This window comes from Eulemur rufifrons, chromosome 8, assembly GCF_041146395.1.
Source record: "Eulemur rufifrons isolate Redbay chromosome 8, OSU_ERuf_1, whole genome shotgun sequence".
Lineage (NCBI taxonomy): Eukaryota > Metazoa > Chordata > Mammalia > Primates > Lemuridae > Eulemur > Eulemur rufifrons.
The window spans coordinates 51455001-51469319 of record NC_090990.1 but is presented as its reverse complement, the minus strand read 5'-3'; the positions used below and the strand labels follow the sequence as shown (position 1 = coordinate 51469319).

Genomic DNA, 14319 nt, shown 5'->3' with positions numbered 1-14319 from the left:
CCAAGCTGAGGACTGTCCGGCCCCAGGGACTGTCCCCATCCTGACATATGAACTTCCAAATAGATCAGAATGTTTTCACTTTTTGAATCCTTTGCATATAACCTCAGATCTCTGCCTCTTATTTAGCGACTGATTTGGGCACTTAAAGGCCCTATTTTTTACCGTAAGGTCTGGTTGTAGGACCTGGTTGGAGAGGAGTTCCCAAAGCCATCCAGTTTTTAGGCTGTTGGCGTAAATTCCCCTGGAAAGCTATCTGGTGGTGAGCCCATCCCTCCAGCATGTGGCTGGGTAGCTTTCAGCAAGGCCTCTGACATTTGGCATTTTTCCTGGCAGGCAGCCAAGGGGACTGAGTATTTCTCTGTTTTCTTTTACTTTCATTCTTAACTGTTTCCTCTCAAAATAAACAAAAAGGAACTCAGGGATTTTTACTAGAGCATTTAATAAAGTTGTTTGTGAGGGAAAGTTTATAGCTGGAGGGGAAAGGAGGAAAAAAGATGATTGAAGGAGAAAGGAGGAAACAGGCCCTTAAAATGGTTCACAGAATTCAGAATGCCCTTGAGGGTTCTAATTTTAAAAAGGTGCTTAAATTCCTCAAAAGAGAGGTATTTACTAAGTATAAATATGTGGTCAGACACTCTCAAGGAGCTGTGGAGGATCCCTAAAGTTACTGTTTATTTGTGTTGTGGGCCCAGCTTTTCCTTTCAGCAAACATTTGCAATGGCCTTCTCTTTCCTCATGGTGAATTCCCACTGCAGAAAAGTAGCAGGATTGGCTTCAGTTTGGATCCTTTTTCTTTCCTCTTCTACTCATTTGGAAAAGGTGCTGGCAGCTATTCACAAACCACTGGTATGATTGTTTGGCCCTGGTGCCCCTCCCCAAGGGGAAAAACTTTTTCCTTCTTCTTTTTTTTTTTTTAAATTAAAAAAAATTTCCTTTTGTTTTATTTCTCTACTTTTGAAGGATTTTTTGTTTGTGTGTTTTTTTGTTTTTTGAGACAGATTCTTACTCACTCTGCTACCCAGGCTGGAGTGCAGTAGCGTGATCATAGCTCACTGCAGCCTACAACTCCTGGGCTGAAGAGATTCTTCTGTCTCAGCCTCCGGAGTAGCTGGGACTACAGGCACACACACTACGGTGCCCAGCTCCTTAATTTTTGAGTACTTAATTACATGCCCTGCTCTGTTTTAAGTGTTGCACATGTGTTAACTCATTCAATCTTCATAGTCCTAAGAGATCTCTAATAATCATATCCCTATTTAACAGATAAGGAAACTGAGGCTTATAGAGGTCAAGAAATGTACCCTAGGTCACATGGCTATGAAGTGGGGTGGTTTGATGGGAGTGGGGTGGTTTATTCCATAGCAGCATGGTAGAGCCAAGTTCACATAGCCCTGAGATCAAAACCAGGCTCTGCCACCTTCCAGAATGACCACCCAACTCACAATTTCAACCATTCCCAATGAAACCTATGACATTATTCCTACGAGAAATGAAGTGTTATTACAGTTCCTAATGTATCTTTTTTTTTTTTTTTTTTTTTTTATTCCTTACGGCCGTTTAAGAACATTTACAGCCACCAACAAATATAAGGGCAATGGAGTAAGAATCTTCATTTGGGTACAACAGTTATTTCCTTCTGTATCCTAAACCAGAAAAAGAATACTGTACTTGGATATGTCATTTCAAACAATGTTATTTTTCCCCTTCCCTTATCATCAAAGCCCTAAGCAATAGTAGGCTTCTACCACCCTATGGTTGCCTGTCTCCAAGGTAGCCCTATTACCCGGAGGACCAATACCAGCGTCAGGACCATTTCCTTACGATAGCCCCTGTGTTATTTCCCTGTCTTCACTTTTCAAAAGAACTTACATTCTCTGATGGATCATTTGACACACTAAAGGACTTGGCGAAACCACTAATTCTTAATATCAAAGTCATTTCTTTTTTCCACAATCGCCTTTTCAAGCAACTAAAACTCTTGGTACACTCTTGACCGCGATGTGCAACCTGTGGCAAACCCGCCTGGAGCACTCACCAAGGTTCATAGCCAGGGACCCCGGTTTATCTGCTCATTCGATCAATCCTCGTGAATGAATGGGTGGAGAGCAGCGTGGGTGGAGGCGGGAAGAGGGGGCATGGAGGAATTTCAGGAGATTGAGACCACTGCAGTGGCAGGGAAGGACGCCAGCGAGTAGGAGAACCTAGGACCCAGACCAGGGGCCGCGTCTGGCGCTCCTCTACAAGCAGGCGCCGTGGTCCGACGCAGAGCTGAGAACACGCGGATGCGGTCTCCGCAGGCCCCCGCAGCGCGCTTCCAGGCCTCGACCTGAGGCCCTGCCTCGCTCTCGGACTCCGGCCTCCCGCACATAGGAGGTCGCAGACGACCAGCCCTATGAAGCTAAGCGCCAAACCCGGACCCGAGCTCGCTCACCTGACGATCCACCGGCAGCACCGCGCTCTGCATCTGGCGCGAACCACGGGTCCCCCTAATGTATCTTTTATGCTCCTTCCTTAGACAGCCTCAGGGCTTCTACTCCTGTCAAAGTTGGAAAGGATTCTATTTAGTCACTTCCTCATTTAACAAACACTTAGGATACACAGGCAAAATGGCATAGTGTTAGGAGAGCAGACACTGCAGCCAGACTGCTTTGTTTGAACTGTGGCTTTGCCACTTACCTGCTCAAGATCATACAGTTTGTCGGTTAACCTTTCTGTGCCTCAAATCCCATATGTAAGATGGCTTAATGATGACACTGACCTCACGTAGTTATTTTGAATTTTAAATGAATTAATCCATATGGAACACTTAAAACACTGCCTAGCATGTAGTAAATACTCAATAAACATGAGGTAGCATCAAACAGATATTTAGGAAATAGAAGTGTACTAGGCACTGGAAACAAAAGGACAGGTAATCTAGTGGAAGTACGGGGCACATTCATTCCTTCGATAGGTACTTTTATGTGCTAAGCACTAGGTGCTGTGGGTGTAACAGCTAAATGAAATATTCTCCACTGCAAATATTTACACACTACTGAAAGAAGTAAATAAAGAAACAAACCAACTGGGACAGGAGTGGGTAATATTAGAGCAGGATGTCTGGGGACTGTAACGGAGAAAATGGCCTGCAAAAGGGCAAAAAGGTTTTCTGTCTCTGCAAATTCCCCTCATCCTTTTTGAGATCTAAAACCTACATCCCTGCCTCAAGCCAGTGGTCAGGAAGAGCGGGAGTGTCCTTTGTTCTTTGTGCCACAAGAGATGGCTCAGGGGAATTGCCTAGGCAGAGGTCACGAGATTGTCTTAGCCAAAGATGAGATAAATCAGAACCTTTAAAAGCTCTGTACTTCTGCTCAGAAGCAGGACATTGGCACTTTGAGACAGGAGTCTGCCAGCCTCCTCATTTGCCAGCAAATGAATAAACTCCTCTTTCCTTCTCCTCAAACCTCTTGTCCTTGTTCTGATGTGGCCTCAGGGAAAAGTGTCGAACTTAAGGTAACAGGGTCAGAGGAGGCTTCTCACAGGAGGGGAGCCCAAGGTGATACCCAGTGGATGAAAAGCAATTTGCCACATGAATGACTAGAATGAATGTGAACTTTAAGGTATATAAAGGAGCCCGGGGCAAACTGCCTATGCACTGACACAAGGAGAAGCGGGAAGGATAGAGCAAGTGGACCTGTATGGCTTGAGGGTTAGGCTTCCTGGGGCAGGGGTAGGCAGAGGATGAGGAGGCTGGAAAGAAATGGCACCAGCTTATCAAAGGCCTTCAGTGCTTTGCAGAGGATTTGGGACTTGATCCTACTGCATAATGGGAGCCATGGAAAGCTTTATGTCTAGGAACCATATCATCAGATAATCCAGATCAGATGAGAGCTGCAGTTAGGGCTCTAGTTATAGCAATGCTCTTGGTGAGAAATAAAGGCCTCCATTGGAGTGCTGGCCATGGGGATGGAGAAGAGAAGTTTTGGAGGTAATAGGAAGAAGAGTTATTAGAATGTAATGATTGAGTAGAGCACAACAGAAAGGCAGTAATATCCTACATTGCCTTTATATGTTGTATCCTTCTAGCCATTACTATGGATTCTGGTATGATAACGGAAATAACATAGTTTTTGGAGCTCCTTGCTATTGAATTCAAATCCAGTCTCTACTATTTGTTGGTTTTGTGGTTAGTGTGGATAATAATCCTCTGTCATAGTTTGTTAGGATTAGTAACATAATACATGTAAAGTGCCTTGTACAGTGCCTAGCACAGGGGTGGGGAACCTTTTCATGTTGGAAGGCTGCATTAATTTAGCTGTAATCAAATAAGACTGCATTCAAGAAGCTTCAATTAGATAAACTTAAAATGTACATTACTTTGTGTAAAAACCTAGCTACTGCGTACTTAATTTCAAAAAATGAAAACTATTTGTTAATTTTAAAGTTAACATTTTAATGAGTTTGTTGTGTTTGCTTTTTGTTGGAAAATAGTTTCTTGGTTTAAATTTTAAACTTTATTACTGTGTTAGTTGAAGGATCCTTCTTTAAAAGGAAAACGAGAAGCAACTTGAAAGCATACACAGACAATTACCTATGTGTTCACCACAGGATCTGTCTTCCAGCCCACCACCCAAGTGCGTGCTCATTTAGCCAAAGAAATGCAGAGATTTTTGTTTTTGTTTTTTGTCTTGGAACCTAGAAGCTACTTCCTACCTCATGCTCTCTTACTCGTTCCTTCAAATCTTTGCAAGGCTGGTTTCTCCTCACGATTCAGGCCTCACTCAGCTCAGAACGCTTTCTGACCATACAATCCAGAAAAGTTGTTCTCTCCTCACACCACATTCTCACAGTATTTATCACTCTGAAAATGATCTTGCTTACTTGTCTTTATTTTCTTACTATTTGCTGCTTCTCTCTGCCATCTTGTAAACTCCATGAACACGGAGGCCTTGCTTGTTTTATCCACCACAGAATCCTCAGGGGTCAGAACAATGCTTGGCACAAAGGTGGATGTTCAATAAATAGTTGTTGAATTAGGTGTTTCTTATCAGAATGGATAAATAGCAGTAAGTGTGAAATATTAATATATTTTTCTATTTTCTAAAGGGTGTATACAGATACATTCAGAATGTCATTGAACGGGGGCCGGGCGCAGTGGCTCACGCCTGTAATCCTAGCACTCTAGGAGGCCAACGTGGGAGGATCACTTGAGCTCCGGAGTTCGAGACCAGCCTGAGCAAGAATGAAACCCCGTCTCCACTAAAAATAGTAAAAATTAGCCAAGTGTGGTGGTACGCACCTGTAATCCCAGCTACTCGGGAGGCTGAGGCAGTAGGATCGCTTGAGCCCAGGAGTTTGAGGTTGCTATGAGCTAGGCTGATGCCACAGCACTCTAGCCTGGGCAACAGAGTGAGACTTTGTCTCAAAAAAAGAAAAAAAAAAAGAATGTCATTGAATGTATTTAAAGTTGATATTTATTATAATGTCCAAAATAAAATGCTTTAAAAAGAAGGAGATGAATAAGAATATATATTTTTTTCCTTTTTAAAGCTTTTTCTTTTTGGTTTGACATATTCAAACTTAAAAAGAAGGGGAATACACTAAATACAAAAATTAATTTTACATAGATTAAGGCCTGACTGCAAGACCTGAAACTATAAATCTATAAAACTTTTAGAAGAAAACATAGAAGTAAATCTTTATGACCTTGGATTAGACAAAGACTTGCTAGATATGACAACAGAAGCACAAGTGACAAAATAAAAAAAGATAAATTGCTGTAATCCCAGCACTTTGGGAGGCTGAGGATCACGTGAGGCTAGGAGTTCGAGACCAGCCTGGGCAACATAGTGAGACCCATCTCTACAAAAAAATAGAAAAATTAGCCAAGTGTGGTGGTGTATGCCTACAGTCCCAGCTACTTGGGAGGCTGAGGCAGGAGGATGGCTTGAGCCTAGGAGTTTGAGGTTGCAGTGAGCTATGGTGATGCTACTGTACTCTAGCCTGGCAGACAGAGCAAGACCCTGTCTCAATAAAAATAAAAATAAAATAGATAAATTGAACTTCATCATAAAGATCATATCAAATTAAACACTTTTATGCTCCAAAGGATACCATCAGCCGGGCATGGTGGCTCATGCCTATAATCCTATCTCTTTGGGAGGCCAAGGCAGGAGGATGGCTGGAGCTCAGGGATTTGACACCAGCCTGAGCAACAGTGAGATCCCATCTCTACGGAATAAAAAACACAAAAAGACAAAAAAAAAAAGAGGTACACAAAACAATAAAACCCAGCTGCGCATTGTGGCACGCACCTGTAGTCCCAGCTACCAGAGAGGCTGAGGCAGGATCGCTTACAGCCCAGGAGTTGGAGCTTCCGGTGAGCTACAATCACATCATTGCACTCTACCCAGGGATACTGAGTGAGACTCTACCTCAACAAAAGCAAACAAACAAAAAACAAAGCATACCATCAAGAAAGTGTAAAGTCAACCCATAGAATGGGAGAAAACATTTGCAAATCACATATCTGATAAGGGACTTGTATCTAGAATATATGAAGAATTCTTACAATAAATAAAAAAGATACATATGCCAGCTTTCAAAAAGGCAAAGGACCTGAATAGACATTTCTCCAAAGAAGATATAAAAATGGCTAATAGGCATGTGAAAAGATGCTCAATTAGCCATTGGGGGAATGCAACCAAAAACCACAAGGAGAACCACTTCACACCCAGAATTGCTATAATCAAAAAACAGAAAACAAACATTGGTGAGGATGTGGACAAATTGGAACCCTCATAATTGTTGGTGGGATTGTTAAATGGTACAGCCTTTTTGGAAAATAGTTTGGCAGTTCCTCAAAATGTTAAACATAGAGTTACCATATGACCCAGCAATTCTATTCCTAGACTTACATCCAAGAGAAGTGAAAGCATATGTCCACACAAATTCTGTAAACAAATATTCATAACAGCCTTATTCACGATAGCCAAAAAGTGGAAACACCCAAATTTCCATCAACTGATAAATGGATAAATAAAATTTACTCTATCCAGACAGTGAAATATTATTCAGTCATAAAAAGAAATGAAGTACTAATGCATGCTACCACATGGAGCTCCTTGTGCATGAACCCTGAAAACATTATAAGTGAAAGAAGCCAGTCACAAATAACCACACATTGTATGATTCCGTTTATATGAAATGTCTAGAATAGGCAAATTAATGAGAGAGTGGCTGCCTGGGGCTGGGGGTGGGGGGAATAAGGAGTGACTACTAATAGGTATAGGTTTCTTCTGGGAGTGATAAAAATGTTTTAAAATTAGATAGCGGTGATGATTGCACAACTCTGTGACTATATAATACTAAAAATACTTGACTAGTACCCTTTAGATGGGTGAATTATATGGCACATGAATGTCTCAATAAAGCTGTTTTTCTATGTTTTTTTTTTTTTTTAGAGCATAATGTAGAAAAAAGTAAGGGAAGTTTAAAATCCAAGAGGCTCAGCCTTTAAAGTAAGTTTGAGGTGGCAAAATAGGGAGTGAAATATTTCTATTTTTAGATTTGATATTCTAACTTTAGCAAGAGCCTAGACTTGCAATATTACACTTAGCGCTCTATTGTCAGACATACCCTTATTGTCCTTTTCTTCACAAGAACCACCGTTATTGGTTTTGTTTTAAAAATGTATTATGTATTGAGTACACTAAAAATGAGAGTCTTTTATTTATGTTTATGTGATGGCTATATCCAGTGTCTCCAAAGTGTTAGAATAGTTTTATTTTGTTACATGCAGTGGTAGCAATGTAAGCATAAAGCACTTTTTTCTCCACTGTATTTCTCACAAGTATAACATTTGGGTGCCCAGACTGTGAGATCAGACTGCCAGGACTCTTTCAGTCAATGTGAGTTGGGAGAAGCACTAAACCTTCAGGTTTCCTTTCTGTAAAAGGGGGGCAGAGGTAGAAATACTATTCACTTTATAATGTTATTCTGAAAATTAAAGGAAATAATGCATGCAAGGTACTTAGCACAGTTGTCTAGCACATAGTAAATGCTCAAAATGTAGTACAGCAGTTATTATTTATAGCAATAGTAACAGGGAATTGAGATTATTAAGAAATGGGTGAAAACCATAAGGTTGTAATGTGGCTAAGAATGGAGTTCTATACTATTACAGCATTCTAAAAGCAAATTAGGGCTGGAAGGATATATATTATGTTTCTCAGTTTTGTTAACAGGCAACTATATTGAATATGGAATCATGGCATTTGTATAGTTTTCAGCAATTATTGCTAGAAAACTCTTTAGAGAGGCTTGCTATAGATGAGACTGTGAAGTTGCATGGGTATTTTTCAGAAACAAGATGTGATTCAAGTACTGCTACAGAGAGCTGATATTTTAGGCCATGTTTCTAATCAGAGGTATCATATGATAGACATGTTGCTTTTACAAATCATGCCTTTAATTTGAACAACAGAGTCTGCCAGGAAATCTCCTTTTCTCCCTCTGTGATGTTTATTCCAGCCAATATTTTCCTATTGAGAGTGGCAGGAACTTTAAAGTATTTTAATATTTAATATTCAGAAATTAATATTTTAAGTTATTAGGATAAATGAAACATTAGCAAAAATAATGTTATAAAATAATGATTGAGAGATGTAAAAGACTTACCATCTTAAACTTTATTTGTATACTTTAAAAATGGGCTTAAAACTTTTCTGAATTAACCAAAATTCCATGATAGAAGAAAGAGCAGAAGGGAATTGAAAGTGCTTACAAGATTCTCCCCTTTCCCGCAAATGTTTATTCATAACATTTTTATGGTATCTTTTTTTTTTCTTTTGGCTATGTCTGTGGAATTATAGTATCTTAATAGGTAAATTCAGGAGCACTAAGCGAACCTCAGAAAATCATAGCCAGACACTTCCTCTATGTGTAGCTTATTTTTAAATATTCCTATTATAATGATGCTTGGTGGCTGTGAAGATCTGTTTGGGGAAACCAGAGATCTGCAATGGAGCAGAAAAATGACTAAAGACAGACCACAGGCCCATCCTGTTCCTCAGATTGTAGTAGGAGTAGTCAAGATATTTAGCCTCTCTCTTTTTTTTTTTTTTTTTAGAGACAGAGTCTCACTCTGTTGCCTGGGCTAAAGTGCAGAGGCATCATGATAGCTCACTGCAACCTCCAACTCCTGGGCTCCAGTGATTCTTTTGCCTCAGCCTCCTGAGTAGCTGGGACTTCAGGTGCACTCCACAAAGTCTGGCTAATTTTTCTATTTTTTGTAGAGATCAGGTCTCGCTCTTGCTCAGGCTGGTCTCGAACTCCTGAGCTAAAGTGATTCTCTCACCTTGGCCTCCCAGAGTGCTGGGATTACAGGTGTGAGCCACCCAAGCCTGGCCTAACCTCTTTATGCTTCATTTTCCTCACCTTAAAGTAGGAGTAATAATATTTTTCTTACAGAGTTGATATGAGGATTAAATGAGATCACACATGTAAACTGCACTAAGTGCACAGTAAAATATCATGTTTTAGCTATTAATATTGTTATTGTTGCAGAGACTAGAAAAAGATAAGAAGAGGAGCTTTAGCTGATGTTTCAAAGATGCATGTATTAACAGCCCTTGGTGAAGAAAAAGGATTGTTAAAGTATGGAGTGCTTCCAAATTGCTCTTATTTTCAAAGAGTATGGTCAAAAGCTCCTTGTCTTGATAGGAGGCCCAAGAGCCAGAGCCTGCGGAAGAAAGGCTGAGATAAGGGTGTGCATGGAGGTGGGAGGGAGTGGGACTAGAGCAACAGGGAAATAAATGACTTTGAGGAGTGGGAGAGGATTGAGAAACAAAACCATGAGGCTTGCTGCCACATGCCTGTAATATGACTCTGTCTTCTATTTTCCCTCTTAAAGAATTATCAGAAATTGATAAGATTACAGTCAGCCATATTACATACCCTGACATGGAACAATGTTTAAATTATATTGGAAATTGAATAACTGACTGGCTTCTATCAGGACAGAGCCTGTATTAATGAGTTGATGTCAAATCTCCTAGTGGAGCTGGAAGAGTGAATTAGTGCCTGGCACAAGCACTTACAGAGGTGTGACTTGGTAAGTCATTACACCTCTGAAATGGTTTCATCATCTGTGAAAAGAGGGAAACGACTTACCTAATGAGATGTTGTTGAGATTGTCATTCATAGCACTTGCCACATAAGAGGTGCATTTTCTATTACATTTTGTGTTAATGGCAAAGGGTTTAAAAATTATGATATATTTAAACACGGTGTTACTAAATGTGTTTTAATATGCATTGACATTACAGTATCTTAATGAACTATATTATCAACTAATATCAATGCTGTTCGTCATTACTAAGTTAATTCACTGATATGTTTTCCTACCCTCACTGCATCTCCCAGCACATACACACTCAAAATGCTTTAAATTATTTCTTGGGCACATTTTATAAACATCACAGCCACCTAAACCTTGGCTTGCCGTACACTAATGGACAATTAACTGGAATGATTCTAGAAAGTGTTTCTACAAACAGTGATTTTTGGAGGCCTGCCCAGTGTCTAGTGCTGCACTATCAGGAGTTAACAACTCTTAAAGCACCGATCGCAACCCGGCCAGCGAGCCCGGGAAAGGCGCGCAACAGATCCATTTGATCGTTCAATTTGTCTTTTTGGCTAGTTCACGTCCCCCGCTCCCGAGAGGAAGCATATTACGCGTCACATTAAACAGAAGAGCCTCGATTCATTATAGACGGTGAAGGAGGGCGCCTCCAGCCACTGGGCACCTAGGGACTTGGCACAGACCCGGTCCTGCCCACTGGAGGCAATCGCCGCACCTCAGCAACACCTCCTCCCCCGGAAGTTTGTGTATTTCCAGATGTAAGGTCTGGGAGTCACCTTGACCCTCCCCGAGCGGTGGGGAAAGTTAGCTCTGGGCCGGAGGCGCGGTGAGTGAAACCAAAGTCCGAGCACTTTCGCGAGCAAAATACGCCGTCACGCTTTCCTGGTTTCAGCTTAGCCGAAGACCTAGAGAGTTTAAGGGTGGCAAGAGCAGGTGGCAGGGCTCCGCCCACCACCACGCTTCCCCTCCTTCAGCGCGCACGCTTCACTCTCTCCGTGAGGTCCCGCCTCTTAGGCGAGCGCGAAGAGTTGCCGCGCGATGCATTCTGGGAATTGTAGTCCCGGCGCAGGGAGTCGCCTCAGGAGAAACTGTTCTGGCCTACATAACCCAGGGTGCTGTGCGGCACTGGCCGCTCCCGGATGTGTGCCTGGCGCCGGAAGAGAAGACGGCCCCCCTCTCTCGGCCCGGCCATCTTGTGGGAAGAGCTGAAGCAGGCGCTCTTGGCTCGGCGCGGCCCGCTGCAATCCGTGGAGGAACGCGCCGCCGAGCCACCATCATGCCTGGGCACTTACAGGAAGGCTTCGGCTGCGTGGTCACCAACCGATTCGACCAGTTATTTGACGACGAATCGGACCCCTTCGAGGTGCTGAAGGCAGCGGAGAACAAGAAAAAAGAAGCCGGCGGGGGCGGCGTTGGGGGCCCTGGGGCCAAGAGCGCAGCTCAGGCCGCGGCCCAGACCAACTCTAACGCGGCAGGCAAACAGCTGCGTAAAGAGTCCCAGAAAGACCGCAAGAACCCGCTGCCGCCCAACATTGGCGTGGTTGACAAGAAAGAGGAGACGCAGCCACCCGTGGCGCTTAAGAAAGAAGGTAAAGCTGGGGTAGAATGTGGGGGAGACCGGGATGGAGGGAGGGAGCGAGGGGACTTGCCGATACCACTTGTTTCTGGAGCCAAGAGGGTCCGCGGGAGACTTTGCCGCCGATTTCCTCACGTTTCTCCCACGCTCCAAAAGCCAGGTCTTGCAAAGGTGCTGGGAGCGTGGTAGCCCCAAGTTCAGGCTACCACCTGCAGGGTTCCCGGAGCCACCCCCTTCCCGCCTCAGGTTCTGAGCGGAGAAGCGTGCTCGCGGTCCTGGGAGGCTGCTGCCTTCCCGCCGGATTCCTTGGCGGGCTAGCGCATGGACTGAGTTGAGGGGAAGCCAGCCGCTTACTGAAGCTTTCTGTAGTGACTGAGAAGCTTGGGATCCACAGCTGCTTATTGCGCGGAGCTCTTCCTCGGCGTGCTCCCGTGGGGTGCTGTTGTCTGTTTTAGGCTTCTGTCCTGCCATCTTGTCCCACGATGGCGCGGACTACCCCCACTGGAAAGCTGGGAGTCGTTCGCGGATATCAGATATTGTGGAGTGAGCTGCAGTTTGGAGTGCCACACGTGCTTGATTTATTGTTCCTCCACCCCTCAACGGTTCTAGTCTTATAACTTGCTCGAGTGAGCGTAGCCGTTGGGAAGTAGGGGAATTTGGCTACACTCAAGCAGAAGAGGGAATTCCGGATGGAGACTAGTTTATTGCAGAGCACCGTGAGGATCGCCCTCGTGTCGCTATCTTTTCTCCCGCCCTCAGTATTTCCTATGGTGTGGCCTGACCTGAGCCTCGTGGGTGACATGAGTGTAGAGGCTGTCACAGCGTTAGTCTCAGCTGAGCTCTTTAGAGTCTGGAGCTTTTTTCCCCCCACATGTGCGCGAAGCATGCTGGATTTCACTGGCGGTTTAGAGTGCTTCCAAGGCACTGTGAATTTCACAGGACTGCCTTGATTTTTTTATTCTCATTACTGGTTTGTTGTGGTTGAAAAGAGCAAAACTCTTGGTAAGGAAAAGCATTCATGATCAATAGCAAGAAGGTGTATAGGATATAAGCTCTAACTCTTTAAAGTTGCCGTTAAACGTGTTGAAAGTTGAAATGAGTACTTAGTGTCAGTCAGGTGCTCCTCAGAGGTGTCCTCATTAGCTTGAGTTGAATTCTGTAGCATTCAACTAATTTTAAAAATCAAAACAACTTAGGTTTTGCTTTAGGAATTTTTTTTTTTTGAGAACTTTTGTGAGGCTTGAAGTGAAAAACCTAGGACCTAAGTGGTAAATAAAACAATTAATTCTTTTGTTAAAATTATAGGTTGGGGAAAAGCACAGCTGAAGTATTAGAAAGCATGTTTACATCACTTAGGCCAAGTATCTGTTCAGCCAGTTAAGCTTTATGGCAATCTAGCACAATTGAATAAATTGTTTAATTTCTGTGTTAAAAAACACTGGCTTGTATAATCATTTATAAGTACATGAAAAGTTTGAGTATGAAGCATAAATCTAAAATGTACCAGGTAGATATGTTCACTCATTTTGAATGTTCAAAGCATGAAGCATGATTTAAATGCCTCTGTTGATTATGAAGCCCATCTATGAAATAAACTCTTACCTGGAAACTAATATTTTAAGTCATAAACGTGGGGAATTATTTCTTAAGTTTATAACCAGGACTAAGTTCGTCATTCTTAGGAAAACTATTCTAACATTTTCCTTAGGTCAGTATTTCAGAGCACTCTCAACTTTAAAACAAGCTTATAAATACGGGGAAAATGTTGAATGAAAAATACTTCTTTTGAGATCCTACCCACCTGTCAAGTCAATTTCTGTGCACTGGAGATAGATCTGTAAACAAAGTTCCTGCTGGTTATAGTAGGAAGGATTGTCAGCCTGACTTTGTGTTCTATGATTTTGTTAATATTCATACAATGCTAGACACACTTCAGATAAGTAATTAATGTTTTTTATATGAATTAATTTTGTAGCTGCTTTTTTGTCCATTTGAAAAACTTGAGAATTGACACAGTAGAATGTCACTGCTTGTTAGACGGGGGGTGGGGGGGGTGTTTAATAATAAAAGCCTCAAATCTAGTGCAGTTAGCTTGCAAGTTATAGATAAGCATATCAAAATAAGCTTGCAGTTTTTTTTTTAATATCAGTCAGTTTTCATTAGGTGAATTTATTTAGTAAGTTTTTAGATTCTACAAGCCTAATATTGAAATATTGGCTGGGGAAGCAAACCACTCTACAGTTGGGTGTGTTTGGCTTGGATGTCATTATAAGGACTGACTGGTTCCATAGCTCCACCCCAATACACTATACTTTGATGAAATTTATTTAAATGCCTTGGTGTAAGGTCTAGCATATGGTCTATCCTGAGAGTTTACAGGGAGTGAATCTTAAAATGTTACTGTTTGGCTCTAGTTAACAGGCAACTGAACAATTGGGTGTGTCATGATGGTGTTCCACTTTTCTTAGAAAGAACCAGAGCAGAGTGAAGCAACTTAAGATCTGGTAAAGCCGATTCTTCAGCTGCTGTTTGACTTTGTCAGAAATTGGGAATTACAACATACCTGCAGTCTTACGGTCATAAATTTAACCATCATTCTGATTATCCTTAAGGCCACCAA

At 42.3% G+C, this 14319-nt stretch overlaps 1 protein-coding gene across 4 annotated transcripts in view; it reads left to right on the top strand.

Annotated features, from left to right (window-relative positions):
• Window positions 1-11287: 11287 nt before the first annotated feature.
• Window positions 11288-14319, top strand: part of SERBP1 (SERPINE1 mRNA binding protein 1) — a 17292-nt gene continuing 14260 nt past the window's right edge. For 2 of the 4 annotated variants that reach the window (XM_069480126.1, XM_069480124.1), the window contains exon 1: window positions 11288-11712. In XM_069480126.1, coding sequence (XP_069336227.1) covers window positions 11400-11712 — 313 coding nt within the window. In that variant the 5' untranslated portion in view covers window positions 11288-11399. The remainder of the gene's footprint in view (window positions 11713-14319) is intronic. The other 2 variants (XM_069480128.1, XM_069480127.1) reach the window with 1 other exon arrangement.